Source organism: Anabrus simplex, chromosome 8, assembly GCF_040414725.1.
Source record: "Anabrus simplex isolate iqAnaSimp1 chromosome 8, ASM4041472v1, whole genome shotgun sequence".
Classification (NCBI taxonomy): Eukaryota; Metazoa; Arthropoda; class Insecta; order Orthoptera; family Tettigoniidae; genus Anabrus; species Anabrus simplex.
This window is the reverse complement of record NC_090272.1, coordinates 105,944,772-105,971,101: the sequence shown is the minus strand read 5'-3', so window position 1 is coordinate 105,971,101 and position 26,330 is coordinate 105,944,772. Positions and strand designations below refer to the sequence as shown.

General features: G+C 41.2%; 1 protein-coding gene across 1 annotated transcript in view; it reads right to left on the bottom strand.

Moving 5' to 3' along the window:
• LOC137501900 (phospholipase B1, membrane-associated-like) overlaps window positions 1–26,108 on the bottom strand; it is a 96,186-nt gene extending 70,078 nt beyond the window's left edge. Inside the window, exons 1-2 of the mRNA XM_068229059.1 lie at window positions 25,909–26,108; window positions 8,265–8,433 (exon numbers count right to left, since the gene is read on the bottom strand). Of these exons, the coding sequence (XP_068085160.1) occupies window positions 8,265–8,433; window positions 25,909–26,108 (369 nt within the window). The remainder of the gene's footprint in view (window positions 1–8,264; window positions 8,434–25,908) is intronic.
• Window positions 26,109–26,330: the final 222 nt, after the last annotated feature.

Below are 26,330 nucleotides of genomic sequence, written 5' to 3'. Positions count from 1 at the left end.
GAAATTACATACATGTTATGAACATCAAGACATGCCATTCTAATAACCAAGGTGACGATGGCAATACGTATCTAAGTACGTTGGTACTGAATGTGTTCAAATTGTGCAACTTCACGTCCAGTTTCGAGTTTCGTGAAGTTTCATATAGGAGGGTCGCATTATTGCTTAAATACAGACACTGATTAAATAAGTCTAAAGTACACACATATTCACAAGTATAAACATTAAAGGACAATACTTCAAGATACACCTTAGCTTATCATCTTCTTGTAATTAACATGTGTCAAATTCACCCACCTTTCTTTAGCTGTAACAAATCTCTCGACCACTTGCTTACCGATATCACGAATTCCATGGAACACCCTATTTTCTATAGAGAGCACAGTCAGCACGTTTAATCTCAGTTGCCAGTGCATTTCTCAGGAATGTATTTATTCTACTTTATGATCAAGATCAAAAACGGGACTAGTCATCATTTTGGTGGTATATGCGTTGTTACTGTGGTTCTTATCTTTGTATGATTCCGCATCTTTTGATGCTAAAATGGGACTTGTTCTGAAACTCTTTCCCTGTCTAAACCAGTGTTGACATTTTGTATCATGCGAAAGTGAAGTTTAGGAGAGTGATCAGGAGTGAAATCTGACATCCAAATCAAATATGAACATAGTTGTCTGACTAAATAACCTGGGTTGTTTAGTAAGAATATCCTTTTGTATTATCCCTTGGATTTTACAAGCCAAGATACTGATAGGTTATTGACTTGTCCCTCCATGACAGCGTCGTATTTAATATGTATGTTTTGTTGTGACGCATGTTTATACACATATCTGGAATGCGTATAACCGTGCTTAAGTGATTAAAAACACATCTGTATATATATATAATAAGAGTTCTGTCCGTACATTGCTCAGAATTTGAAAATAATGGTATTTCTGTATCGGTCATGTCCATAGTAACAAGGAAATGCACTTTTTACTTTTCCGTAATTTCTGTCTGTCTGTCTGTCTGTCTGTCTGTCTGTCTGTCTGTCTGTCTGTCTGTCTGTCTGTCTGTCTGTCTGTCTGTCTGTCTGTCTGTCTGTCTGTCTGTCTGTCTGTCTGTCTGTACACGCATCTCGAGAAAACGGCTGAAGAGAATTTAATGAAAATCGGTATGTGAAGTCGGAGGATGAGCCACTACAACCTAGGCTATAAATCATTTTACTCATGCTGAGTGAAATGATACTTTAGGGGAAAGCCAAAAATGAAATGCTCAAATATTTATATTGTTAGTGGTCCTATCGATAAATGCTACATAACGACAGTTATATAGAATTAAATTTCCAATCATTTATGCAATACATTGTACCGTACCGGCTTTGATAACACAGATATTCATGAATTTGTATTTTTGTTGCCAAGTCATTATCAACCCCGAGCCACGAGAAAATGGGTTAACAGAATTTAATGAAAGTCAGTATGTAGAGTCTAAGTTATAAACAACATTATTCACCCTGCATAAAATTGTACTTTAGGGGAAGGCGCCTAAAATTTAATTTTTAAATACCTATGTTATTGGTCCTATCGAAAAGTACTACATAACAAAAGTTATAGAGAATACAATTTCCGATCATTTATGTTTTATTCAGTTTTACCGTACCGACTATGATAAGAGTAGTATTTCAGAGTTAGAAGAAAAATAATGTGAAGGCCTACAATAGTGATGGGACTATCGAATGAAAACTACCGAATTATTCGATAGTCGACAACTACCGTTACAACCGATTGTTTCCGTTTGCATTCGGTTTTTCATTCGGATCGCAAATTCCAATTGTTTCCACTAGTCAGCGCTAAAATCGCCACCTCTTGAGTCACGGAGTGGTCAGTCATTTATTATAAAAATGGCCGCGGTAGTTTTCAACATATAAGTGTACGCGCCAATTCACTCCGCTTCTGTGTATTTCAAGATGGTAATCAACCAAGTCTCTAATGAAAATAAAATGGAATTACCAGTATATAGGCCTATTTATATGTACGTTTGTGAGTAAGTTAAAGAGCACTTACTTTTAGGAACACTGATAGCGCAACGGTTAAAGCAACGAACTGCAAATAGCGAGATGCAGGTTTAAGTCTTCCTCTTAGCGACTTTTTTTAACATAGGAATATTGTTTTATCAAGGAGAATTATTCATCATCATCATCTGTTTACCCTCCAGGTTCGGCTTTTTCCCTCGGACTCAGCGAGGGATCCCACCTCTACCGCCTCAAGGGCAGTGTCCTGGAGCTTCAGACTCTTGGTCGGGGATACAACTGGGGAGAATGACCAGTACCTCGCCCAGGCGGCCTCACCTGCTATACTGAACAGGGGCCTTGTGGAGGGATGGGAAGATTGGAAGGGATAGACAAGGAAGAGGGAAGGAAGCGCCCGTGGCCTTAAGTTAGGTACCATCCCGGCATTCGCCTGGAGGAGAAGTGGAAAACCACTTCGAGGATGGCTGAGGTGGGAATCGAACCCACCTCTACTCAGTTGACCTCCCGAGGCTGAGTGGACCCCGTTCCAGCCCTCGTACCACTTTTCAAATTTTCGTGGCAGAGCCGGGAATCGAACCCGGACCTCCGGGGGTGGCAGCTAATCACGCTAACCACTACACCACAGAGGCGGACAAGGAGAATTATTACCGTTTTATATTTCGTTAGTGAGTTATGCAGCCGTTTGAAGGAATTATTTCTTCCGTGCAACTGGTAAAACAGGCTAGGCGAAAGCAATACCAGTTCTTCCCTCATTATGACCGGCGCGCATGCGTCATTAGCAATATTTTGGTGCTAAACAAGTCATCCAACACGGCTTTATGCCAACTTTCGAAGTATCGTATCGTAATCTGTTTACCCGTCCGCTTCTGTGGTGTAGTGGTTAGCGTGATTAGCTGCCACCCCCGAAGGTCCGGGTTCGATTCCCGAAAATTTGAAAAAGTGGTACGAGGGCTAGAACGGGGTCCACTCAGCCTCGGGAGGTCAACTGAGTAGAGGTGGGTTCGATTCCCACCTCAGCCATCCTCGAAGTGGTATTCCGTGGTTTCCCACTTCTCTTCTCCTCCAGGCGAATGCCGGGATGGTACCTGACTTAAGGCCACGGCCGCTTCCTTCCCACTTCCCTGTTCAGCATAGCAGGTAAGGTCGCCTGGCCTTAACTTGGGTACTATCCCGGAGAAGTGGGAAACCACGGAAAACCACTTCGAGGATGGCTGAGGTGGGAATCGAACCCACCTCTACTCAGTTGACCTCCCGAGGCTGAGTGGACCCCGTTCCAGCCCTCGTACCACTTTAAAATTTCGTGGCAGAGCCGGGAATCGAACCCGGGCCTCCGGGAGTGGCAGCTAATCACACTAACCAGTACACCACAGAGGCGGACAACTTTCACAGTACAAGGTCAAATTTATCATTCAATAGGCAGTTTATTGCCAAATGCTCATCAAGATCCTGAATTTTTGCAGATTTACTTTGTTGGTGAAGATGAAAGAGAAGCACTAAATGCAATTTTAATATTGTGCACTTTGTCAATAGATAATCATGATATAGTTTATATAAATACTTTCCATATACGAACCATGAACCTCTAATGATTGAACGTAACCTTACATGAATGGAATTATTTTAAAATTATTATATTCACTATATTTGGTCCTAGGAAAATATGTTGTCTTTTTATTTACTTTGCTGTGTTCATATTATTTTAATATGTGGTGTCATTACAATAAGGACATAACCTTCGTCTGAAATTACCTAACAGTTGTTATTTTATGAACAGACGATCTTACATCCATTAACTTGTGGTTAGGGACACAAAAATGCATTTTATTTAAAATGAAACATAATTACCACAGTTACTTTAATCGGGACATTTTATCTTATTTTATAGACCAACGTATTTCAGTTTCCAATTACTTCACTCGATCATTGTGTAACGTTGGTTACTAGTCGTAGTCTCTATATTTCCGCTTATATTAACAAAACAAACATGCTATACAAATCGGTAGTATAATACAACAATCCACATTTCGGTAGCTACTAGCAAATGACTTATTACTAGTTACTAGTACTACCGCAGTACAAAACGTATAGGCTATTACTACCGATTTCAAACCGAATGTAAACTATCGAATGTTTTCATTCGATAGTCAAGCCTCACAATCGGTAGTCTACCGATAGTTTAAAACATTCGATATTCCTATCACTAGCCTACAATATCGAAAACGCCTAACATTGATCAACAATAGCATTACATTGACCATTGTTTGTTGTGATGTTCTTTGTCTCTTATGCTGCCGCTCAACTCAGATAGATGGAGTATTGCTGCGTACGGTACCGAGTATAACAGCCTGACTGAATATTGGCAGGAAATAGCTGGGGAATTAGAAAACTTTCTTCTCCAGCATGCCATTCCCTGGTTCATACATTTTCTGATACAGTTGGTACGTAATAAAATGGTTCATCATATTATTCCAGCTATTCGATCCCTACTCTGACGCACTGTTTTGAATGAGCAGTGTGCCTCACTTAAGGCAGAGACTCACTTAGTAGTAGTAGTATGACATGGTCTAGAATTACAATTTGGGCCCAGTCCAAATTATAGCACCACAGTTCACTAAATAATTCAAAATTCAACGCTGAAAAGAGCCGTTTCTTAAGAAAAGCTTCTTCCTCTTCACTTTCATTTTGTTCCAAATTAGCAGTAAAGAGTAGGTTTTTCCTCTGGCTTGGAGGAAAAATTTGCCTCCAAGTCAGATAGATTTTTCCGCCGCCTGTGTAGTGAACTGAGATTTTCCGACTCATCGGGTACTCCTAGGAAACAGCTTAGTAAAAGGGCATAGTTTTTTCCCTGGGGGTCTCCACTATTCGACACCCCCACCCGGCCGAAATAAGACGAAGTGTGTTCACGGATCACGGCTGTCTGCGGCTTGGTCATTCCAACTCTGGAACTTTGGACTGTTAGATCGGCAGCGTGATAAAATGATAAAATAAAGTGATAAAATGTGTGGTTTTTCATTTGATCGAATATTTCATATGAAAGCATTGCTTTTAATGGCGCCATTTCTACTGACATCATTGTAATGACCTATGTTCATTTCAGTTGGGAAAACTGAGGATATAAAAAGGCAGGTGGAGAGTGAGTGTCTGCTATTATAATGAAAACTCCCCAACCTGATTGGGACTGATGGTAAGCAAGGGGGCCTACCATTAAAATGAAAATCCCTAACCCAGTCTTCATATGAGAAAAGACGTTTGGTGACTTCCCCGTCGCGTTTCTAGGGTAGCGTTATGTTCTATGCAATTTAATATAATCTTTTACACTACCGAACCTAGAATTCTGTGTACAGTGTAGAATTCCGTAACGAAGCACGGTTACATCAGCTAGTTTTGCTATAAAATTGTATAAACATTTTAGTTAAACTTTATTTTTGGTGAAATGAGTGTTGGTTAAGTAAAAAATGGGACTTGTCAGTTATTTTCTATATCTATTTCTTAGTATTCGTCTTGCCCGACTCGTTGGCTGAACGGTCAGCGTACTGGCCTTCAGTTCAGAGGGTCCTGGGTTGGATTCCCGGCGGGGTCGTGGATTTTAACCTTAATTGGTTAATTTCAATGGCACGGGGGCTGGGTGTATGTGTTGACTTCATCATCATTTCATCCTCATCACGACGCGCAGGTTGCCTACGGGTATCAAATAGAAAGACCTGCACCTGGCGAGGCGAACCCGTCCTGGGATATCCCGGCACTAAAAGCCATACGACATTTCTTTATTATATGATTACATATATTGGTATATGACTTTAATCTTCCTAACGAGGATGTAGGGTTAACTGTAACTTGTAGGAATATTATTGTACATAATCATATACAAAACTTGATATATCTCAAAACTACTATTAAAATGTGAGCGATTGCAAAAAGACCTCGATAATGTTATGAGATGGACAGAAGACAATGGCATGATGGCAAACAGGATGAAAAGTCAGATTGTGAGTTTTACTAATAGGAAAATTTCTCTCAGTTTTAATTACTGCGTTGATGGGGTGAAAGTTCCAGATGGGGATCACTGTAAGTGCGTAGGTGTAAATATAAACGATATTGTAAATAAAGGATACAGATTTCTTCGTATGGGTATAAGGGTATTTAGGGGTTGTAGTAAGAATGTAAAAGAGTGAACATACAAGTCTCTGGTAATTACAGTATGGTTCCAGTGTATGGGACCCTCACAAGGATTACTCCATTCGAGAACTGAAAAAAAAAATCCAAAGAAAATCAGCACGATTTGCTCTGGGTGATTTCCGACTAAAGAGTAATGTTACGAAAATATTTCGAAGTTTGGGCTGGGAAGACTTGGGAGAAGGGAGACGAGCTGCTCGACTGAGCTGGATGTTTCGAGCTGTCGGTGGAGGGATGGCGTGGAAGGGCATTAGTAGACGAATAAGTTTGAGTGGTGTTTTTAAAAGTAGGAAAGAACACAGTATGAAGATAACGTTGGAATTTAAGGGGACAAATTGGAGCAAATATTTCTTTATTGGAAGAGGAGTTACGGATTGGAATAATTTGCCAAGCGAGGGGTTCGATAAATTTCCAAATTCTTTGAAATGATTTAATAAAGGACTAGGTAAACAACTGACAGGGAATCTACCACCTTTCGAAAACTCCGTTCAAGCCTGAATGCGTCCACTAATGTCATTCCGGGCTATCTCTCCGCTGACTGATCGAAACAAACCGCTTAGTCTAGCAGCTCATCTCCTTACTCCCACGTCTTCCCAGCCCAAAGTTTGCAACATTTTCGTAACGCTACTCTTTTGTAGAAAATCACCCAGAACAAATCGTGTCCCTTTCCTTTGGATATTTTCCAGTTCCCGAATTAAGTATTCCTGGTGACGGTCCCATATGCTGGTACCAGACTCTAGTTTGGTATTACTATAGACTTATACGCTCTCTCCTTTACATCCTTTCTTTCTTTCTTTCTTTCTTTCTTTCTTTCTTTCTTTCTTTCTTTCTTTCTTTCTTAATTCGTTTACCCTGCAGTGTTGGATTTTTCCTCGGACTCAGCGAGGGATCCGACCTCTACCGCCTCAAGGGCAGTGTCCTGGAACGTGAGACTTTGGGTCGCGGATACAGCTGGGGAGGAGGACAATACCTCACCCAGGCGGCCACACCTGCTGTGCTGAAAAGGGACCTGGAAAGGGGGGAGGGGGGATACGAAGATTGCAAGGAATAGACAACGAAGAGTGATGGAAGTGGTCGTGGCCTTAGGTTAGGTACCATCCCGCCATTTGGCTGAAGGAGAATTGGGAAACCACGGTAAACCACTTCGAGGATGGCTGAGGATGGAATCGAACACCCCTCTACTCAGTTGACCTCCCGAGGCTGAGTGGACCCCGTTCCAGCCCTCGTGCTATTTTTCAATTTTCGTGACAGAGCCGGGAATCGAACTCAAGCCTTCGGGGGTGGCAGCTAATCACACTGACCTCTATAGCACAGAGTAGGACACATCCTTACTATAACCTCTAAATACCCTCATAACCGTATGAAGAGATCTTCTTTCTGTTCTTCTTTCTCTACCGCTACCCACACCCTGTGGAGTCGTGGGTGCGAGCTGTGGCTCACATGTGGATTTGGCCCTGTTTCACAGGCGGATGCCCTTACTGACACCAACCGTATGTGGAGGGATATACTTTCTGCTGTGTGTATCTGTGGTGTTTGGTAAACAATCTTATGCAGATATCTATAACCTTCATTTCCAATTCCGTTTATTTGATTACCCGAATGACTACCGCTACTACTAAATATTTTCATTCCTCCCCTGAATGGGAGGCGGGCCTCTTAGTCCCTGACGTCGTCTCTCAGGCCAAGAGATTTGTATCGGAGAAGGAGACATGCGGTGAAGGTGAGAGGGTTGACGGCCCTGCCCTGTACTAGGAACTGTCCCGGCATTCGCCTTAGTGCAGGAGAATTGAAAACCACGGAAAACCATTCTCAGGGCAGCTGACAGTGGGGACCAGCCCCTCACCATCTCCCGAAAACAGGCGTAGAGCCACGGTAGAGCCGTGGCCACTCCTCCTCTGCTCGGTAGGTCGGTCGGAGTGCAGAGCTGTCGGACCACTGACCAGCCGAGACCACCTGTGGGCCGAGACCCACTCTGCATCCAACTGAAATTATTTCCTAGTATTAATATCTAGGTACTTTCACCCCACGAACACAGTAATTAAACCTGAGAGGACATCAGTTTTTGTTTAATTGACATTCTTACCTCATGTTGGAGTAGTTTATGAAGGTGACGGTCTCTACTTCTGGGCATGAATGAATTAACCGCTGCCTCCTTAACCAACTCGTACGTCCTCAGCGAAGCCAGCGAGCTCTGCGCGCAGCTTTCAGAAACTAACAGCAGCAGAACTCCACCGAGGCCGGACAGGAGCATACTGAAATTACAAATAAGTTCTTACTTTTGCTGCTAGGTGACGCTTGTGTTCTTCTTTTGGATAAAAGAAGCATTTACTTACAACCAACTTAGAACTAATACCAGCAGAGCGCAAACACGACGTAATCACGCAATGCAGTATAGTAGTGATCGCACTTGCAGTTATTTTGTTGTTTGTAGATTAGCAATGAAGGCAAAATGAAGACCATTAAAATTGTTCTCCCTTCCACTAAACATAACCATTTTTTGTTTGATTGAGCAAGTATTGAACCCGTCCGCATCTGTGGTGTAGTGGTTAGCGTGATTAGCTGCCAACCCCCGGAGGTCCGGGTTCGATTCTCGGCTCTGCCACGAAATTTGAAAAGTGCTACGAGGGCTGGAATGGGGTCCACTCAGCCTCGGGAGGTCAATTGAGTAGAGGTGGGTTCGATTCCCACCTCAGCCATCCTGGAAGTGGTTTTCCGTAGTTTCCCACTTCTCCTCCAGGCAAATGCCGAGATGGTACCTAACTTAAGGCCACGGCCGCTTCCTTCCCTCTTCCTTGCCTGTCCCATCCAATCTTCCCATCCCCCGATAAGGCCCCTGTTCAGCATAGCAGGTGAGGCTGCCTGGGCGAGTTACTGGTCATTCTCCCCAGGTGTATCCCCCGACCCAAAGTCTGAATCTCCAGGACACTGACCTTGAGGCGGTAGAGGTGGGATCCCTCGCTGAGTCCGTGGGAAAAACCGACCCTGGAGATTACGAACGAACGAAGTATTGAACCCAATTTTTTTAATTTCGTGTGGCTATTTCTAGCCGAGTGCAGAACCCAATGATTAGTGGTCTTCATGGGCTTACAGAAGATGTTCACATTCTAGTATATGGCTCCCGTTTTAGGGATTTTCATTAAAAAGTGTAGAGAGTTAGAAATCATAAAGGACTAAACATCCACTTTAGGCCCTATCACATTTTATTATGTTCAGTAATATTTCGTTCTTTCTTTCCTTCTTAATCCGTTTACCCTCCAGGGTTGACTTTTCCCTCGGACTCAGCGAGGGATCCACCCTCTACCGCCTAAAGGGCAGTGTCCTAGAACGTGAAACTTTGGGTCGGGGGATACAACTAGGCAGGAGGACCCGTATATCACCCAGGCGGCCTCACCTGCTATGCTGGACAGGGCCTTCTGGAGGGATGGGAAGATTGGAAGGGATAGACAAGGAAGAGGGAAGGAAGCGGCCATTAGGTACCATCCCGGCATTTGCCACGAAAAACGACATCGAGAATGATTGAGGTGGGCATCGTACCCCCGTCTACTCAGTCGACCTCCCGAGGCTGTGTGGACGCCGTTCCAGTCTTCGTATCACTTTTTTCAAATTTCGTGGTCGAGCCCGGAATCGAAGCTGGGCTTCTTGGGCTGGCAGCTCATCACAATAACCACTACACCGCAGAGGTGGATGATAATATAATATAATATAATATAATATAATATAATATAATATAATATAATATAATATAATATAATATAATATAATATAATATAATATCATCATCATCATCATCTGTTTACCCTCCAGGTTCGGTTTTTCCCTCGGACTTAGCGAGGGATCCCACCTCTACCGCCTCAAGGGCAGTGTCCTGGAGCTTCAGACTCTTGGTCGGGGATACAACTGGGGAGTATGACCAGTACCTCGCCCAGGCGGCCTCACCTGCTATGCTGAACAGGGGCCTTGTGGAGGGATGGGAAGATTGGAAGGGATAGGCAAGGAAGAGGGAAGGAAGCGGCCGTGGCCTTAAGTTAGGTACCATCCCGGCATTCGCCTGGAGGAGAAGTGGGAAACCACGGAAAACCACTTCCAGGATGGCTGAGATGGGAATCGAACCCACCTCTACTCAGTTGACCTCCCGAGGCTGAGTGGACCCCGTTCCAGCCCTCGTACCACTTTTCAAATTTCGTGGCAGAGCCGGGAATCGAACCCGGGCCTCCGGGGGTGGCAGCTAATCACGCTAACCATTACACCACAGAGGCGGACATAATATAATATAATATAATATAATACTGTATAATATAATATAATATAATATAATATAATATAATATAATATAATATAATATAATATAATATAATATAATTATAATATAATATAATGCCGACTTTGAAGTGCCGGACTGAGTGGCTCAAGTGATAGAAGCCCTGGCCTCAAATGATGAATATTACCGAGGAAAATCAAATGTGATGGCGTACAATGTACTAATCTCGTAAAACAACAACAAGGACGGATTCTTATCCACAAAAAGCGGCAAAATATGCATCTATCCACTAAAAAATATACGCACTCATATATGCACTTTGGTATACTCTGCAAAATACTTGTTTTTTCACTATAATAAAGTTGGTTCTCCAAATATTCACTGCTGAAGTAAAATACTTGTAACTGCTTTTTCTTTTGGCATCATTTCTATTGGTTACAGGTCTATTCAACGAAAAGTATAGGTTATGGATACAACATAGCGGCGGCTATCATGAGCTCGTAATACACTGAACAGGCTTGCCAACGTGTCGGCACATTATCCACAGATACTGAATAACACGAAAGGTGAAATATAGGTTAGACCTACAAACTATTGGTCTGGATTGGTTAGGGACTGCTAGTGACAGGACCGTAGGAACAAAGAAAATGGTGGCATTATTTAGTTTCAGGCTGCCTCTGTTTTGATTCTACAGTATGTAAGTAAGAATACTTTTTCTGGGGGGCAGGCAGGTTGGTCCTTGCCTAGCATTGAGGAAGGGTCTCTCTCTCTCTCTCTCTCTCTCTCTCTCTCTCTCTATTACTTTAGGTGTCGTAAAACAGTATTTTTCTATGAGTGAAACATCCGAACCGAATACCAAAACGCCCCCGAAAAAAATTACCCATTGCCAAGCTCCTATTAATATTGTCGACTGTCCACAACAATGAAATTGTAAGTTAAATGCTCCCGGTACCGAATGGAATTTTTTACATATTTATTTCTTTGCGTTGTTGTACCGATTTGTTATTTCTTTCTTAATCTGTTTACCCTCCAGGTTCGGTTTTTCCCTAGGCCTCAGCGAGGGATCCCACCTCTACTGCCTCAAGGCCAGTGTCCTAGAGCGCCAGACTTTGGATCGGGGGATACAACTGGGAATAAGGACCAGTACCTCGCCCAGACGGCTTCATCTGCTATGCTGAACAAGGGCCTCGTGGAGGGATGGGAATATTGGAAGGGACAGGCAAGGAAGAGGGAAGGAAGTGGACGTGGCCTTAAGTTGGGTACCATCCTGACATTTGCCTGGAGGTGAAGTGGGAAACCACGGAAAACCACTTCGAGGATGGCTGAGGTGGGAATTGAACCCACCTCTACTCAGTTGACCTCCCGAGGCTGAGTGGACCCAGTTCCAGCCCTCGAAGTACTTTTTCAAATTTCGTGGCAGGGCCGCGAATCGAACCCGGGCCTCTGAGGGTGGCAACTAATCATGCTAACCTTTACACCACAGATGTACCGATTTGAATATCAATATATGTCGTTTTACACAAAATAGGAATGAAATTGCAAATATGCATTTAAAGCACTTATGCCAAGAATATGCGTGTATTCCGTATGTATGCATTTATATGCACTCTAAAACTTAGCCATTCCATTTCAAATGGAATGAATCGCCTTTACTTCTTATGGGTATATTATATCTACAAATTCAGACCAAATGAAGCAGACGGTACAGTTAAGGGTGCCGAAACAGTCGCATCAGTACACAGTGTACCCACCTCTGGCGATAACGCAGGCGTGTAATCGCACATGCAATCATCATAAAGGTGGTGCCGGGCTGAGTGGCTCAGACGGTTGAGGCGCTGGACTTCTGACCCGAACTTAGCAGGTTTGATCCTGGCTCAGTCCGGTGGTATTTGAAGGTGCTCAGATACGTCAGCCTCGTATCGGTATATTTACTGGTACGTAAAAGAACTCCTGCGGGACAAAATTCCGGCACCTCGGCGTGTCCGAAAACCATCAAAAGTTATTTGTGGGACGTAAAAGCAATTTTTTATTCACGACGTATCGGCCAACTTTGGAACACGTCATTTCAACTGGCTACTTCTGGCTTTGATGTCTGCCTCGTACTTCCGCATGCGTTCTCGGTGTCGTTATTTCCTCTCCTGTGTCCATCCATGCCTTTCCTGTTTTTAATTTTGGCTTGTCTCGGAAACCCTCGAAAGTTTCTTCTTAAGTAGGACACGCTCCTGGATGTCATTACGTGAATTCCCATTTCTTCAAGGTCTATATCCACCTCAACGAGCCAAGCCCCTTTGATTTTCTTCTGCTGAAAGAAGGCAATGGTACGGTTGGTCAGTGTTGTTCGTGCATTCGTGTCACATGCCCATAAAAGGTAATTCTACTTTTTCGAATGGTATCGGTAATCTTTTCTACGTGGGTGTATAATTCATCGTAAAAGTATTATTATAACTATTATCATCATCATCATCATCATCATCATCATCATAAAGGTGCTGAATGGCATGCTGTAATACATTGTCCCAAGCATCTTGCACCTTTGATGCAATTCAGCAATGGTTCTTGCAGGCTCTGGAGAACGCGTAAATTCCCGCTACATCGTGTCCCATACGTGTTCAATCTGCGAAAGATCCGGTGATTTTGCTGGCCAGGACAGTTGTTGAACACCACGTAGAGTACGTTGCGTCGCCGCAGCTGTATGTGGACGTGCATTGTCCTGATGAAAAATCACACCACTTCCTGTCGAAGAAATGGCAGTAGCACGGGGACATCAGCATGCGCAATGTAGCGGGCACTGGTTACGTCACCCTTCAGAAACACCAACTATGACCTGAGTTGTAACTGATCCCCCCCCCCACACACACACACACCATGAAGCCTGGGGTGGGATCTGGGTGTCGTGGGCGAATGCACTCGGGAATTGGCTGCTCACCAGGTCTACGCCGTACACGTGTACGTCCATAACTTGCATACAGACAAAACCTACTCTCGTCACTGAAGACAACAGAGCGCCGTTTCCCTCTCCAGTCTACTATTTCACGACACCAGAGTAGCCATGCTTGGCGGTGTCGCGGCGTCAGTGCTACCCTGGCCAGACGAACACGTGATATTAACCCTGATGCAAGCAAATGGCTCCCGATGGTCCTCGGTGACACAGCAGGTGCAACATATGACCGGATTTCGTTCCTGGATGATGTTCGGTCGACCACCGCTGCTCGCACAATGTGTCGATCTTGACGTGTGTCTGTAAGACGCGGACCTCCGGGCTTGGCCTATGGGTGTGGGAATATTCCACGGACAACTACTGAAAGCAGCGACACACCACCGATACATTGTGCCCAACACGTGCAGCAATCCGTCGATACGTCCATCCAGCTTCCCGCAGGCCCACATGGCTGCATTTGTTTACCAGGAGCACGTACTCGTCGGCGGGGCATGGTTGTTGTTGCGAACACTGTTCGCCTATACCTCAGCATATTTACTGCCTGCAGAGTCAAAACAGAGTGCGCACGAACAGCACCATCTGTACGCCGATGTTCGTGACAAATGAATCGCTAACAACCCCTCAGTATGCACATATTATACACTGGTGCCACTGAACACAGTCCTTGAGGAATTTTCATGTTTTTTCTCCGGCAATGTATATGTAACCGAGCGAGTTGGTCGTGCGGTTAGGGTAGCGCAACTGCGAGCCTGCATGCAGGAGATAGTGGGTTCGAACCCCACTGCCGGCAGCCCTGAAGATGGTTCTCTGTGGTTTCCCCACACCAGGAAAATGCCAGGGCTGTACCTTAATTAAGGTCATGTCCATTTCCTTTCCACTCATAGACCTTTCCTATCCCATCGTCTTCCCCTTGTGAGAGGGGGCGGTGGAATAACACCCAGGGTATCCCCTGCATGTCGTAGGAGGAGACTAAAAGGAGCCCTAGGCGCTCTTAACTTGGGAGTGTGGGTTGGCGACCATGGGCCCTCAGCTGAGTTCTTGCATTACTTCCAATTACTTGTGGGATGCTCCTCACTTTAATCTATCCTATACGACGTCCCTTGGACAACACTTGTTCTTTCCCGACCCCGACGGTATTAGGTTGCGAGGCCTAGGGAGTCTTTCATTTTCACACCCTTCGTGGCCGTTATCTTTCTATGACGGATACCTTCATTTTTCGAAGTATCGGACCCCTTCAATTTTTTCCTCTGTGATTAGTGTTAATAGAGGACGGTTAACTAGTTGTACTTCCTCTTAAAACGATAATCACCACCACCTCCCATCGTCACCAAGAAATCCTATAAGCAAATTGTAAAATAAAATAATACTAATAATATAGCCTCCATGAACCTACTACGGTGTCGTAGCAGGCGGAGAGGTGACAATCCGACGTGGCTCGTCCCAGGTGGAGGATAGGCGTGTCCTCACCGGCTTGCCGGCGGACTTGAGCGAAATAAAATAGCTCTCGCGGACCAAACACACAACAACCTCTGTGGTTCACAACCATATTTGTAAATCGGAGCTTGCTCCACTTAAGGTTCATTACCTTCGATAGTCAATATGGCAATGTATTTTAGGAAAATAATTCCACCATCCTGTCCAATCAGGCTTCAGGAGAAGGCTACTTCGGATTCGGTGGGTAGCAATCTGAGAGACAGCAACGTGTCGGAACATTTGCAACCAACTAAACTTAAGAGGATTAAACATCACCAGATTAACTACATTGCAACACACAATATTAATTCTCTCTGTAAACTTGGAAGACGTTTGCAGATGAATTACATAAACAATTTTTTTTTTTTTGCTAGGGGCTTTACGTCGCACCGACACAGATAGGTCTTATGGCGACGATGGGATAGAAAAGGCCTAGGAGTTGGAAGGAAGCGGCCGTGGCCTTAATTAAGGTACAGCCCCAGCATTTGCCTGGTGTGAAAATGGGAAACCACGGAAAACCATCTTCAGGGCTGCCGATAGTGGGATTCGAACCTACTATCTCCCGGATGCAAGCTCACAGCCGCGCGCCTCTACGCGCACGGCCAACTCGCCCGGTACAAAAAAATTTAATAGTAGGCCTTCAAGACATGAGAAACATGATGGAAGAAACTTTTGAATCACAAGGTTATGGAATTTATAATGGAATACCTGACGGAGGAGTTAAGAATCAATGTTCCCAATTTGGAACTGGGCTTATGGTGAATTTAAAAATAATAGATTCTATAATTGAATTTCAAACAATATCTCCAAGAATTGCAACTCTCACGTTTAAAATAACAAACAAAATTTATACAATAATAAATGCCCATGCCCCTGCTAATGAAAAAGAAATTCTAACACGAACAAAGAAAGAAGTGAATAAATTTTGGGATCTTCTTGACCACATAATAAATAAAGTAATGTTAAAGTTTTATTAGGGGACTTTAATGCCCAATTAGGAAGGGAAAAAGGTATAGAGATATAATTGGAAAATGGGCTCTACATACATTTTTAAACAGGAATGGCCAACGACTCGTTGAACTTTGCAGAGAGAATAACCTTATATCTAAACCAACATATTTCAAAAGGAAACCAAACAAGCTTATAACTTGGAAGCATCCTGATTGGAGGAAAGAGGAATGGAAGCAATACCATGTTTGTATGTATACATTTTTCCATAAGGACATTTATAATGTAAAAGTATTAAGAGGAATACATACTGGTTCTGATCACTACATTGTCAAAATTAAACTTAAATTCACACCACTAAAGAAGAAGAACATCAAAACTAATAAAGTAAACAGGAATTATGACCCACACCAGTTAATAAAAAATGACACATATAAGGAAGTCATTTAAAAAATAAAACTGAATAAACTGAAAATAAAACCTTGAAGAATTGATCCCAATTCTCAAAAAAAAAGCTGAAAAATTAGCTCCATTGAACTCTTGTAAAAAAACATGCCTGGTGGACGACAGAATGTGATGAAATTCATAAAGAGAGACATCAGGCATGGTTAAAGTTCCAGACCCATAAATCAGAAGAAAATGCTATCAACGTAAAAAATATCAGAAATAAATTCTCGCAAAATCTTAGAAAAATTAAGAGAGAATTGCATAAGGAAATAATAAACTCCATTGAAGTTAATTATCATAACACCAATTCTAGAGACTGTTATAACATTTTTGGAAGACAACTACAGAAATATGCTCCTCCTACATTAATGTTGAAAGATGAAAATGGAAAAATGGCACGTAGCAGTAGTGAAAATGCTGAGATTTTGGCAAAACCATTCAGTAAACTATTGAACTGTGAATAACCTAAGGAACTATTACAAATTAATGTAAATACTCCAATAAAAGCCCAATTTAATAACACAGACCCTCCAACTTTTCAAGAATTAGTAAAAGCGCTAAAATAACTTAAAAATTATAAGGCATGTGGAGAAGACCATGTTTTTGTAGAGATGTGGAAATGTTCAAGTAATACGGTTCGGATTTCCTTACACATGGCTTTAATAAAAATTTGGATCACTGAACATTTTCCGGAACATTGGACAACAGCATTAATAATACACCCTCTGCATAAAAAAGGAGATAAGAGTAATCCGAATAATTATATATGATTGTCTATCTTGGACTGCATATACAAGATTTTTCCAAGATCTTATATGGAAGGATTAAAGATCAACTAGAAAAAGAGTTCGGAGAATATCAAGGAGCTTTTAGACCCTGGAGGAGTTTTGCTGAACAGATCATCACTCTAAAATTCATAATGACATACAACCGAAAACGAAAGAAGCCTATAGTAATAACATTTGTTGACTTTAAGAATACATATGTTTGTATACATAGACCTTCAATGTTAAAAATTTTACGGAATTTTGGACTCAATCCTAAATTAATTAAACTGATAGAACTTACTTTAACTAATACCATATTAAAAATAAAGTTTAGAGAAGAGGTTTCTGAACCATTTTTGATTGACACAGGTTTAAGACAAGGCGACAGTTTATCACCATTACTATTTAATTGTGCATTAGAATTTATAATAAGGGAATGGTACAAAGTCAACATAAACGTTGTTGGCTCCAAACAAAATTTAAGTTTAAACTGTTTAGGATTTGCTGATGACCTTGCTCTATTGTCCAACAATATTCAGGAAACTCGACACCAAATTAAATCTCTACAGGAAATAACATAAAAAATAGGTCTTTCAATATCCTTTGAAAAATCTGAGATCATGTTTACACATCCCACACTGGTAAATAAAATAACAATTGATGGGCAAGAAATCCAAATTGTTGATAAATTTAAGTATTTAGGCGAAATCATAACTTATAATCTTAATGAGAAACCAGCTTGGAATAACAGAAAAAATAAATTAAACAAAGCAAATTATATAACCAAGGCTACATACAATAAGAAAAACTTATGAATAGCAGCAAATTTCAGACATTATAAAACAGTCACAGAGCCAGAAATAACTTACACTAGTGAAACCATTTTAAAAACTACTAATAGAGCTGAAACAGACAGAATACTTAAGACAGAAAGAAGAATAATTAGAACATGCATAAATAAACAGTATCAATTAAGGGACAATGGAAAATAACATCAAATAAAACAGTTTATAAGGAAATTGAACCAGTATTGAGCATGATTAGTAGAAGGCGTGTATCATTCTTTGGACATCTTATCAGAACACCTGACACCAGAATTAGCAGAAGAATAATTTAAAAATTATGGAATGGCAATACCAAGATTAGATGGCTCGCGGAAATTAAGGAAGATATTAAAGAAACACAAATGACAATAGACGATCTCAAAAACAGAAAAATTTAAGACACTTCAAGACATACACACCAGGCTACAGACCATAATCAATAAAAGGTCAAATCGGAGGATATTTTCACCAGAACAAAGGAAGGCAGCACCTCTCAGAATGAAAAAAATACTGGGCTGATAGGAAATCAAGGAATCCTAGCAAAGAAGTCAGCTAAGGATAACATGATGGCAAGCAAAATTTGTGGTCAGACAAATTTTAGTGAAAAATGGAAGGGTATGTATAGGTACTTTAAGGCAGAAATAGGTTCCAAGAAGTATATTCCAGGAATCATTAATGAACAAGGGGAGTGTGTATGCGAGGATCTTCAAAAGGCAGAAGTATTCAGTCAGCAGTACGTATTGTTGGTGACAAGGATAATGTCCAGATAGAGGAGGTGACTAATACTAAAGAAGTATTAAAATTTACCTATGATATCAATGACATTTACAGTAAGAACCAAAAGATGAAAACTGGAATTGATAAGATTTTGGGGGATCTACTAAAGGCAATGGGTTGGGATATAGTACCATATCTGAAGTACTTATTTCATTATTGTTTGCATGAAGGAGCTATACCAAATGAATGGAGAGTTGCTATAATAGCCCCTGTGTATAAAAGAAAGGGTGATAGACATAAAGCTGAAAATTACAGTCCAGTCAGTTTGACATGCATTGCATGTATGCTTTGGGAAAGCATTCTTTCTGGTTATATTAGACATGTTTGCGAAATTAATAACTGGTTTGACAGAAGGCAGTTTGGGTTTAGGGAAGGTTATTCCTCCACTGAAGCTCAACTTGTAGGATTCCAGCAAGATATAGCAGATATCCTGGATTCAGGAAGTCAAATGGACTGCATTGCGATTGACCTACCTAAGGCATTTGAGAGGGTAGATCATGGGAGACTACTGGCAAAAATGATTGCTATTGGACTAGAAAAAAAGAGTGACTACTGTTCTGCATTTAGGGCTGTCACCCAGGTGGCAGATTCCCACTTTGTTGCTTTTCTACCCTTTTCTGAAATGATTTCAAAGAAATTGGATATTTATTGAACATCTCCCTTGGTAAGTTGTTCCAATCCCTAACTCCCCTTCCTATAAACTAATATTTGTCCCGATTTGTCCTCTTGAATTCCAGCTTTATCTTCATATTGTGATCTTTCCTATTTTTAAAGACATCACTAAAACATATTCATCTACTGATGTCATTCCACGCCATCTCTCCTCTGACAGCTCGGAACATACCACCTAGTCGAGCAGCTCGTCTCCTTTCTCCTAAGTCTTCCCAGCCCAAACTTTGCAACATTTTTGTAACGCTACTCTTTTGCCGGAAATCACCCAGAACAAATCGAGCTGCTTTTCTTTGGATTTTTTCCAGTTCTTGAATCAAGTAATCCTCGCGAGGGTCCCATACACTGGAATCATACTCTTGTCTCCTTCCATATAAGAGTGGTATCTTATAGGGAAAACTGCTTTTACGGTTGCAAATCGTTTCAGTGTATGGACAGTGTAGTTCAGAAAGCGCATAACCGTGAAATTATTGTGCTGCCCCGCGCACGAGTCGCAGAAAATAATGATGTGTTTTACTGTTGGGCTGAGAATATTCTGAAAGAAGTGTTTAAGCATCGACAAGCGCCATCTGGCCCCTTCCGAGCGACAAGTTCATCATAAGTGTAAAATATTGAGGTTGGGTCTGACAATACGTACATGGATATTAAAATAAATGAAATCCATTTGAGACGATAGTACATGTCAGATGTGGTTATGTTAGGGGTAGGCAGATTTTTTTGAAAATCAACAATAATTGCCTCAATGTCTTCATGTTTTCTTGATTCTTTACGACAGTTTCTTTTGATTGAATAAAACTTTGCGCTTTTCACCAAATCTACTTTTTTTTTTCCTTCTCCTTTGTACGTAGTTCCTCTGCTAACGATGCTTCAGTTTCTTTGTCGGTAGTCGTAGTAATCTTTCCTTCTAACACTGATATCTCAGATTTCTATGAATCGCAACAACTGCACATGTCTGTTCGAGGGTATCCAAAAGAAATGTCGAAGTTCCCATCAACAACTTCACGGAAAGTTGTCAAACCAACAGTGTACTCTTTGTTAGACTCATTGTACATTCTGTGTACCTAGTTTATCTTTATCTTTTTTTGCTATTTGCTTTGTGTCGCACCAACACTGATAGGTCCTATGGGGACGATGGCTTTATCTATTCCTTCAGGTAAGTACCACCTTGACGTATCCTTTGAAGAATAGTGAGATTTCCTTCCTCTCAGAAATTTAATGAAGTTAAAAATGCTGGATTTAGTTTCCTCAGACAGTTGATTAGGTCTGTTTTTATGTTTGTTTACCTCGACCCTCTATCTGAGGATCACCGAATTTAGTTAACTGTTTCCTTAATGTTTGTACGCGGGAATTTGTAACATGTAAGGCTAAGAAGGCTACATCCTGCAATGTATCGCTACCATCAATACGTGAACGTACACGATAACAATAAGAAAACACATGATTACTTGCCTCTGCATCATCCTTTCTGTTGCGCCGCCGCTGGACTGGAACAACAGTGATCAGTCGACTCAAATACTGATTATGTATGTTTTAATCATGCAGTTTATTAAATTAAAGTTAAATATAATACCTGAAGGCACAACAATACTATAAAGAGCTCGTAAACTGCATATCCCTCTCAGTCAAGCAATCCTCGACACTGAGAAACAGAAGAAGAAATAGAATAAAACTAAAGGATAGTACTAAAAGACTGATCGAAGAAAGAGAACGTCTGAAACCACAAGCCAAAGAAAATGAAAGCACAAAGCTGGAATATACAAAAATCAATAAACAAACGAAAAGGGAAATCCGAAAAGACATCAGAGACTACAACACGGAAGTAGCCAAAGAAATCATGGAAAATACAAAATCAATGAAGAAGATTCGGAAGGAATTAACTCCGGACAAACATTGGATACTGGGAGTGAAAGACAGTAACGGTAAAAGACAAACCAAGAGAGAACAGATAGTGACACAAACGACAGAATTCTACAGCATATTATATACAAGTAATTCAGACCAACTTTGCTTTACGGGAGCGAAAGCTGAGTGGACACAGGATATCTTATTCATAAGTTAAAAGTAACGGACATGAAAGTAGCAAGAATGATTGCTGGTACAAACAGGTGGGAACAATGGCAGGAGAGTACTCGGAATGAGGAGATAAAGGCTAATTTAGGAATGAACTCTATGGATGAAGCTGTACGCATAAACCGGCTTCGGTGGTGGGGTCATGTGAGGCGAATGGAGGAGGATAGTACCTAGGAGAATAATGGACTCTGCTATGGAGGGTAAGAGAAGTAGAGGGAAACCAAGACGACGATGGTTAGACTCGGTTTCTAACGATTTAAAGATACGAGGTATAGAACTAAATGAGGCCACAACACTAGTTGCAAATCGAGGATTGTGGCGACGTTTAGTAAATTCACAGAGGCTTGCAGACTGAACGCTGAAAGGCATAAAAGTATTTATAATGATAATGTAGGTATGTATGTATGTATGTATGTATGTATGTATGTATGTATGTATGTATGTATGTATGTATGTATGTATGTATGTATGTATGTATGTATGTATGTATGTATGTATGTATGTATGTAACTATGATATCATTCAGGCACGAAAGATCAGAGTCACTGAGTTATAACAGATCGATGTAAAGATAGTTTCGTCTGGGAGCTGACTTCCTTCTTACAGAATACTGCTGATCGCAACTGCGAGCTCACTGCATTAGCTTTACTACACCTTGATTCAATCTCACTTACTATATTACCATCCTGGGAAAACACACAACCTAAATACTTGAAATTATCGACCTGTTCTAGCTTTGTATCACGAATCTGACATTCAATTCTGTTGAATTTCTTACCTACTGGCATCAATTTAGTCTTCGAGAGGCTAATTTTCATACCATACTCATTGCACCTATTTTCAAGTTCCAAGATATTACACTGCAGGCTTTCGGCACAATCTGCCATTAAGACCAAGTCGTCAGCATAGGCCAAACTGCTTACTATATTTCCACCTAACTGAATCCCTCCCTGCCATTTTATACCTTTCAGCAGATGATCCATGTAAACTACGAACAACAAAGGTGAAAGATTACAGCCTTGTCTAACCCCTGTAAGTACCCTGAACCAAGAACTCATTCTACTATCAATTCTCACTGAAGCCCAATTGTCAACATAAATGCCTTTGATTGATTTTAATAATCTACCTTTAATTCCATAGTCCCCCAGTATAGTGAACATCTTTTCCCTCGGTACCCTGTCATATGCTTTCTCTAGATCTACGAAACATAAACACAACTGCCTATTCCTCTCGTAGTATTTTTCAATTACCTGGCGCATACTGAAAATCTGATCCTGACAGCCTCTCTGTGGTCTGAAACCACACTGGTTTTCATCCAACTTCCTCTCAACGACTGATCGCACCCTCCCTTCCAAGATGCCAGTGTATACTTTGCATGGTATACTAATCAATGAGATACCTCGATAGTTGTTGCAATCCTTCATGTTCCCTTGCTTATAGATAGGTGCAATTACTGCTTTTGCCCAATCTGAAGGTACCTTACCAACACTCCATGCTAATTTTACTACTCTATGAAGCCATTTCATCCCTGCCTTCCCACTAAACTTCACCGTTTCAGGTCTACTTTCATCTATTCCTGCTGCCTTATGACAATGGAGTTTATTTACTATCCTTTCCACTTCCTCAAACATAATTTCACCAACATCATTTTCCTCCTCCACATGAGCTTGGCTGTTTGCAACACCACCATGATGATTTCCTTTTACATTGAGAAGATGTTCAAAATATTCCCTCCACCTCTCCAGTGATTCCCTGGGATCTATTATGAGTTCACCTGAATTACTCAAAACACTGTTCAATTCCTTTTTCCCTCCCTTCCTAAGATTCTTTATTACTGCCCAGAAAGGTTTCCCTGCTGCTTGACCTAGCCTTTCCGGGTTATTACCAAAATCTTCCCATGACTTCTTTTTGGATTCAACAACTATTTGTTTCGCTCAGTTTCTTTCATCAACGTACAAATCCCTGTCTGCCTCGGCCCTTGTTTGGAGCCGCTTCTGATAAGCCTTCTTTTTACGTTTACAGGCTGCTCTCACTTCATCATTCGACCAAGATGTTCGCCTTTTCCCATCTTTACATACTGTTGCATACTGTCTATAATAAGCTACCAGTTCCCGCGGTAATCTCAAATTACCGGGCGAGTTGGCCGTGTGGCTAGGGGCGTGCAGCTGTGAGCTTGCATCAGGGAGATAGTGGGTTCGAATGCCACTGTCGGCAGCCCTGAAGATGGTTTTCCGTGGTTTCCCATTTTCACACCAGGCAAATGCTGGAGCTGTGCCTTAATTAAGGCCTCGGCCGCTTCCTTCCCATTCCTAGGCCTTTCCTGTCTCATCGTCGCCATAAGACCTATCATTGTCGGTGCGACGTAAAGCAAATAGCAAAAATAAATTTAAAAAATACCGAGGGAGATGTTCGATACATCAGAAAAGACTAGGTAAACAATTGATTTAGAATCTGCCACCTGGGCGACTGTTGTTTGGTGACTAATGATGATTTCTCTCTAATTTGCTCTACGTCACACCGACAGAGATAGGTCTTATGGCCACAATGGGATAGGAAAGGCCTAGGAGTGGAAAGGAAGCGGCCGTGGCCTTAATTAAGTCACAGCTCCAGTATTTGCCTGGTGTGAAATTGGAAACCACGGATAACCATCTTTAAGGCTGTCCATAGTGGGGTTCGAAGCCACTATCTCCCTGATGCAAACTCACAGCTGCGCGACTCTAACCGCGCGACCAACTCACTCGGGGACGAAATTTTACTCGCTATAAGTTATTATCCATATCTATACTCCAGGCCATGACAAATGGCTTTAAATCTACGAGCCAGCACTCAAACCTAGGAGCCAGGTAATTTTTCTAGCACTCGCATCGTTAACATTCAGGCGTCTAGCCTTCTGAAAAATAAAACATGGTAGTACTGTAATAGCAATAGGTATTGTGATTTTATAGTTTTATACACTACAAAATGTAAAGACAGCAGGACACTGAACTACTGTAAATAAGACATGCCACTATGTAAACAAATTTATGAAACTAGCCAAATGTTGCATAGTTAGAAACTTGTACATTGTGAAATGTAAATAGCGAAGTGAATATTTTTTATTTGTCTTTAATAATGGCGAAGTTAGGACTCATGGTCCTCTCTTACACTTAACCACGTCATTGTACAGAAAAACCGTAGAGAATATTAAATATTTTAAAAGAAACGAATTTTCATCATAAATTCAAAATAAATGCAACATCATAATTATACCAATATGAACATATCATTTGTCAAACTACTAAATGAAATGTAATTATAAATAAGTTTAAATTAATTTAAAGAAAAATTAACTAAATTATACATACATCCATACACCACAATTCACTCATCAAGATTCACACCATGGACTTATGCATCTAAGAGATACCTTCTGTAGAAAGACTTGAAAGACTCTAGTGAGTTACTACTTCGGATGTTATTTGGAACAGAGTTCTATAACTTACTTCTCGTCTGAAATGTTAAAGGATTAATAGCTTAAAAGTTAAACATATTTATCTACCTATCTAACAAATATGATACAAGGAACGACCATTAATTATCTTTATTGTGCCTTCTGTGCCCATGCACATGCCTAGGAGCATCTATGCTTTCAAAATACGGAAATAATTCCGTAAAAGTGCGTTGCATTTAAGTTTATTGATGATGATGTTGATGATGATGATGATGATGATGATGATGATGATGATGATGATGCTTGTTGCTTAAAGGAGCCTAACATCTAAGCTCATCGGCCCATTTAAGTTTACAAAAACAGCTGTGTTAATATAATAAAATGTAATAGCAAAGGAGATTCTATTTTTATAGTAAAGGTACATCGCAGGATATTCGTGTCATTTACATGAGAGGTATATTTGAGTTATTTTTATGTCGGTAATACTTTCTTTACGACAGGGTTTCTATTTACCGAAACGTTCGTAATTAACATTAATTTTTCTTCTATTGCTTATATAATGCGGTCTTGATTATTATTGAAAATTGTTATAAACATTAATATCAAAGCACAAATCGCCCATACCAAGATCCCCGCCGTTACCCGACCTTATTCTCTTGGTCAACCGAGTTCGATAAATCGTATGGTGTGTCAAGGGGTTGTGTATTATTACATGCTAGTTCAGCGACACCAAACCGGAAGTTAAATATATAAAGGGGGAGATTATATTCAGCTCGAAAAAGGAGGCACCAAATAATTTTAGGCACCATGGTGATCTGGCGCCCGAGATTAGTCGTGCCCTGCTAGAACTTGCTAATACTTTTTTTTTTTTTTTTTTTTTTTTGGCATTCGGGTCGAAGCCCACTCAGCCAGTGAATTATGAATGGAAGGGAGTTTTATAGGAACTTCTGTTTTAATTTATTTGTTGCTCGGAGACAGGAGAGATGGATTCGTCTTCTCATCATAATGCCTATGAGGACTAGTGATGCATTGTTATACACTATTGTATCGTTTTTATTCATACAGTAACACAGGTATTCCCGACTGCATCTGGATGTTTACTTAAAGCTTCCCGGGTCGCACTTACACAATCGCCAAAAACTTCTGGGCTGCACCTGGACTAGAAATTCCATTCTGGATAGCACATGGGCTTCCGGCGTGAGACTTGAATAAAGTTGTATTCTTGGACTGCCAGCTCAGTGGGTTGTCCAGCAGCGCAATAGCTGTGAAGTCATCTGTTGTTATTTCGGTCATCAGTCCATACACTGTTTTGATGCAGACCTCCATGGCACCCTATCCTGTGCCAACCTTTACATTTCTACGTAACTACTACATCTTACATATTGTTACGTGTTGGTGGGGTAAATAAGTAAATAAATGAGTACAGAACCTGGTAGCGTCCTATTTCTAAGATTTTTTAACTAAGCACTATAATTACAGATTTACACACACACACAGACGATAGCCGAGCTTACAACTTACACACGTACACGATTACACACTTAGACG